The sequence below is a fragment of the Leucopleurus acutus genome, assembly GCF_964270905.1.
Source record: "Leucopleurus acutus genome assembly, chromosome: 3".
Classification (NCBI taxonomy): domain Eukaryota; kingdom Metazoa; phylum Chordata; class Mammalia; order Artiodactyla; family Delphinidae; genus Leucopleurus; species Leucopleurus acutus.
In genome coordinates, this window is record NC_139145.1 from 136,109,915 (window position 1) to 136,115,914 (window position 6,000).

Here is a 6,000-nt window from a genome sequence, read left to right on the forward strand (position 1 = left end):
TTAGTATAGGAAATCTTGCCTGTGAAAAAAGTCACAAAAGAAGACTCCTGTTTTCAGGCTAACTAAAATGTTTCTAGGGAGGAAAGATATATAACTCAATTAGGGATAATTCTATATTTTTATTCTTAATAACCAGAGATAGTAGTCTTATTTGACTTACAATTAATGTAGGGAGGGACATCATCTAATTTCACTATATACCTAAAAGTCATGGAAATAACAGACTCACTTCACCATTAATTAGATCTTTATCAAAGTCTTTTAGACAATTATGCTTGGATTTAACATTTAGAGGTCTGAGCAAGAGAGAAATGGACTTACATTTAGACAGCCTGGTATATTATTTCAGAGCATGAGAGATCTGAACAGGCTTTGCGGTTTATTAATTGGGTGACTTTGGTCAAATTAGCCTCTTAGTATTTTGGTTTGTTCATCTCTAAAATACGGATAATAGTTCCAGAATTTTCCCTTTTTTGAGATTAAAATGTAATATGTCCAAAATTCTTGGCACAGGGCCTCTTACCTAATACATTCTCAGAAAATATGTGCCTTTCAGCAATAAGTTGTGCTAGTATTTCTCTGTTATTGTTTGTCTTGACCCTTGTCCCCTGAGAGTTTGAATTCTGCCATTTGGACATGGCCAATGGGATGGCCAGGCAAGGCATTAGGGGGTAGAAGGAAAAGCAGGGGTATTCATTTCCCCTGCTTTCTCCCTGCTGTGCTTCAACTTTGGCACTAGCTGCATTCTTCTTCTTATGGCCACAGCTCCTGTCCAGTGGTCCCCCTCCCATAGCCAGAGTTCGCAGTCAAGCTGACACCGCTGCCTTCTCAGGCCTAGGAACGGCAGTGGCTTTTCTTCTCATGTTGCTTCAGGTACTTTCTTTCTACTATTGCTCATTCTGCATGCTCCAGCCATCTTTTGTCAGTTCCTTTATATGCTTCTGCCAGCAGTCCCTTGATTTAATTTTTTTCAGTTAAATCCTTTATATATGCCACTAGTTTTTTTGCTGGGACTTTGACATATATAAAATAACAATAAAGGGCTTCCCTGGTGGCGCCGTGGTTAATAATTCACCTGCCAATGCAGGGGACACGGGTTCGAGCCCTGGTCCGGGAAGATCCCACATGCTGTGGAGCAACTAAGCCTGTGCACCACAGCTACTGAGCCTGTGCTCTACAGCCTGCAAGCCACAACTACTGAGCCCGTGATCCACAACTACTGAAGCCCACACACCTGAAGCCTGTGCTCTGCGACAAGAGAAGCCACCGCAATGAGAAGCCCGTGCACCGCAGCGAAGAGTAGCGCCTGCTCGCCACAACTAGAGAAAGCCCACGCGCAGCAACAAAGACCCAACACAACCAAAAATAAATAAAATAAATTAATTTTAAAAAAGCTTAAAAATTAACAATAAAGACTTCATTTGGACTTAGAGAAGGGCATCTTTCTTGATGAATCATTTTTAAATGTTGGGAAAAGCTAATACAAGGCAGTTCTAAATATAATGGGAAGTTTACTGGGATGGTTTGTTGGGTAGGTGGTTGTAGGGATGTAAACCCAGCTTTGAAGACTGGGGGGAGTTTGTTTAGATGGCAGGGGGTGGTAAGAAAGAAGGGTGGAGTGGTCTTCTAGATGCAGAAAACAAGATTACGTGTGCAGTAGTAAGATGAGCATGAGGATTAGGGGGAAATAAGGAAGTGGGACTGCCTATCAGGGGCAGTTTGTGTTCAGAGGTTTTGGTAGGCAGAACAATGGTCTCTCAAATATCTTCATTTCCTAATCCCTGGACCTGCAAATATATTACCTTATATGGCAAAAGGGATTTGGCAGATATGATTATATTAAGAATCTTGATATGGGGAGGTTATCCTGGATTATTCAGGTGAGCCCAAAGTAATTAGGATTTTAATAGGAGGAAGGAAATAAGGTCAGAGTCAGAGAAGAAGGAGATGTGATGATGAAGCAGAGTCACAGGAAAAGATTTGAAGAAGCTACTTTGGTGGCTTTGAAGATGAAAAGTGGAGCTGCAAGCCAAGGAATGCATGTTGCCTCTAGAATCTGGAAAAGGCCTGGAAATGGATTCTCCCCTAGAGCCTCCAGAAGAGATGCAGCCCTGCTTGCATCTTGATTTTAGCCTAGTGAGGCTTCTGACCCACATAACTGTGAGATAGTAAATTTGTCTTGTTTTAAGCCAGTAAATCTGTGGCAATTTTTTACAACAGTAATAGGAAACTGATAGAGGCATAGTAGGAGACAGAGGGTGCTGGATTAGGGCAGACCCTGAAAGGTCAGTTGAGAATGTTCGATTTTATCTGAAAGATAACAAAGAACCGCCAAAGATTTTTGACTAAAGACTAAGGTATAATGAAAATTATGTATTAGGAAGATGAATTAGAGGTTAAGTTCAGAATGAAGACAAGATGATGAGTTCTGCAGTACTGTGCAAGGGTGGGTATGGTGATAAGACCCCAGATTAGTTGTGGACTCTATGAATTGATGAGAAGTTTGTTAGGAAGCTGACAACATGACTGACAGGGTAACCAACAAAGGAAAGGAAGAAGTCAAATTTCAGATCCTTACTGTGTTGTGAAATGGGCATAAATATAGCACATATAAGGAACCTGTTGATTCTGAGATAACTTTAAACTCTAAATTTCAATATGATTGAATAATATGTGTATAGATATAGATATAATACATATATACACACACAAAAGAGAATTAAATGTAATTTAGAAACGTGTATGCATTATTTTCCTTTAAGTTCCTTCTTGGATTTAGCAAGGTTTATTACCCCCAACAATTGCAGAAAACCCACAGTGTACAACTTGTGGCTGTTTTAGGCATGGGGAAATAAAGTAGTTGAATTTAAAAAATATATATATATGTATAAGAAATTATAATTTGTTTCTGTTTTTTCAAGTTTCATTGTCTTTTTAGAGGATATGCAGACCTCGTTTGATCATTTCTGCATTAGTGACTGCTTATTTAGTAAAATGAAAAAGGTACAACTTGAGTAGTTAGTAAACCATTCGTATTTTGCACAACAACAAGAAAATAATGCAAACAACCTCCAAAAAATTTGAGCTGGAGAGGAGTCATAGGTCAAACACATGTAAAGGGTAGTGACGGTGGCTGATAAGGTCAACCATTCACTGGCTGTAAAGTGGTTCAGAAGTTGCCACTGTTTGGATTATTGGCCCTTTTCACACAAAGCTTCACCCTATCTGCCTTCGCTTTCTTTCACCCTTGCAACTTTTCCCTCTCAGTCAGTAACTGGTAAAAAAGATCTGACCACGGGTTAATCATTTGGAAAATCTTAGAAAATGCTACGATTCAACCTTTTTTCTAAATTGAACGTAACTTTGCATCTCCACTGTGTTTGTCTCTCCTGAAAGATACCTATTTATGCACAAGTAACAATACGATATTTTGCATTTAAAAATTTAGTCGGCTGTGTGATATTTACAAAGTAAATGTTCACTATTCCTTCCTCAATTTCAATAGGTTCCTTCTCCTGGGTCTTAACACAGAAACATCATTTCGAGACAAGAGGCAACTTTACCTTGCATTCTTCCCTTTCCTCATTTTGTAGCAGAAAATATCTTGAGTACCTGACAGCAAGAAAATGAATAATACCCACTCTTGAGCAACCTGAGGGTAGGAACTTTGCATATTATAAATCAGGTGCCCGATAGTTACCTCCCTCAAAAAAAAAAAAAAAAAAAGAAAGAAAAAAGGAAGGTAGAAGCTATCAGCAAAGTCCTAAAATACCACGTATATTGTCAAAACAACTTTAATTTGAAAAGTCAGTTCCACCTTGTAAAGTTTTCAGCACCGCTCCCGCCTAACATTGGGGTGGAAGGTTTTGAAACGACATCAAACGTAATTCATAACAAAACCCAAACGCAGAAACTGCTTTCTGTACTCCAACCTGCCCAGAGTACCTGGAGCGCCGGAAAGTGGATCCACGCCCCGTTCTCCCCTCCGGGCCGAAGCTCTGCATGCCTCCCTCTCCACTTTAAGCCCCTAGTCTCGAGTCTCGAGCTCAGGATATGCTCAGAGAAAAGCAGGGTCACTCACCGGTGAGGAGCCAGCAGCAGGCGACAGCGATCCCTGGGCTGGCGCGGCGCCGGGGGTCCATAGTTGGAGCGGCTGCAGCGCCCGGGGGACGCGCTGGATCGGAGGGAAGGACTCGGCGAAACCACGCGCTGGAGCCGCGTTGCTCTGGGCCACTCCGCCCGCCGCCGTGGGTCTCAGTCGCTGGCCCCGTTGGCCCCGGCGCCTGGGAGCAGCGATTTCCTGTGTTTTCGACCAGCCCCTCTAAGTTCGATTCACGCTTCTCGCATCCCAGAGGGATTGCCACATCTCCCCGCCGTTCGCACTCTTGGGCTCTGAAATCCCACTGGCAGCCTCCCAGGCTCTGTTCGAGACATGGACAAATAAAGCCAGCTTCGCGGGTCCTTGTTTAGGCTAAAGTCCACGAGCTGCGAAGCAAACCTTAAAGGGACATCTGCCTTTCATTGACAGGGTGATTCCGCTCCCCGCGCCAACTCCCTAAGGTAGTAGGAACGCAGCCGAGGGCCGGACCTTCGGAGGGTGTCTCCAGCCCAATGGCTCCGCCTTCGCACCCCTCACTTCTCCCGGGGTCTGGGCAAGGAGGGCACTTTCAAAGTGCCGTGCTCCTAGGCCCTTAAAGGGAGGCTGCTTTCCTGGGGTCCGATTGCGCAGAAGGGATCGGTCCGTTTATGCAAGTGAGCAGATCTGGTAACCCCCGTGCCTCTCCTGTGGACACTTGAACTTCGCTGTCCAGCCTTCTCACACTAATAGTGGGTGGGGGCGTCCACCCCGACACGCCCCGCTGAGGGCTTGGCTTTCACTTATGGAGGGTTTCCTTCCTTTATGGCGATTCGTGGTCACAGGGAGGCTTTTCTTTGGGAAGACTGTGATAAGCTGGGGGAAAGGAGAACCAAGACTGGGGGAAAACAAGAAAGAAAGAAATGCAAGAGGGAAGCGGGAGGGGAAGGAAGGGAGGAAAACAGTCTCGTTAGAAATGGAATGTGTGTGGGCAATTTTGTTTAATCTGAATTAGGATGTTTGTACACTGGAAGTTGAATCTAATAAAGAATTTAGGGCACTGTTTTATTTCTTGTTGCTACAGACTTTTATAAGTAAGAGTGCATTAAGTCGGTTGCATGTTACTCCCTCCTTCCTCGCTCCCACTACTCTGGGGAACTGAGAATTGGGAAGATAAGTTGGCCCATCAAAACGCTGGGAGACCCAGGCCACTTAGGAGTTTGCAATGCTTCCCTTGTCTTGTGAGTTGTACATCCTTTGAGTCAAGAGCCACAACTACATGTTAGCTTGACCGAATACTTGCTGTTTTTAATAAAATCAGCTGTGTTTTAGTGGTTTTGAGAATTTCAAAGAAGGGGAAGGAGTGGATGAGTGGATTTGTGTTTACAGGTGGTGGAGGGACTCGATTCTATGCAACTCCATTCAATTCAATACAATTCAACTAATTACTAACTGAAAGTTTCTGTCTAGCAGGTCTAGGGCTAGGCAGGACAAGAGTGCCACCCAAAGGAGGACTCATTGCCTGGAACACAGTACAGGTGACACAGTACAGAGAATCCAAGGGAAGGGCAGAGAGGAAAACCACAAGGATGATTGAATAGATTGCCAAATAGAAGATTGCAGGGACTAAAAGTTGGAGAAGACAAAATTTTAAAAGTTTAATGAAGATCAGAAGTAGGGTGGGCAGAGGTGAAAGGTTGAAGGCCAGCAAATCTCAGAAAAGGACCTATCTGCCAAAGAATTGTTCTTCTAATTTATGAATTTGAAGTGATTCACTACTTAGTAAGTATATTAAAAACCCTGTTTCCCCCTGTTTCTAGCTCTCATATTTTCATTTCTTAGTCCTGTCTTCAAAATTGCAGAAATAAGTCTCTAGAAAAATTGCCTTGTGTTGGGACACTGTTCAGTCCCACTTGGCTTTACTT

The 6,000-nt window shown here is 43.2% G+C and overlaps 1 protein-coding gene across 1 annotated transcript in view; it reads right to left on the bottom strand.

Moving 5' to 3' along the window:
- ITGA1 (integrin subunit alpha 1) overlaps window positions 1–4,541 on the bottom strand; it is a 168,167-nt gene extending 163,626 nt beyond the window's left edge. The window contains exon 1 of the mRNA XM_082836793.1: window positions 4,082–4,541. Within this exon, the coding sequence (XP_082692919.1) occupies window positions 4,082–4,142 (61 nt within the window). The 5' untranslated portion in view covers window positions 4,143–4,541. The remainder of the gene's footprint in view (window positions 1–4,081) is intronic.
- Between the last annotated feature and the right edge of the window lie 1,459 nt (window positions 4,542–6,000).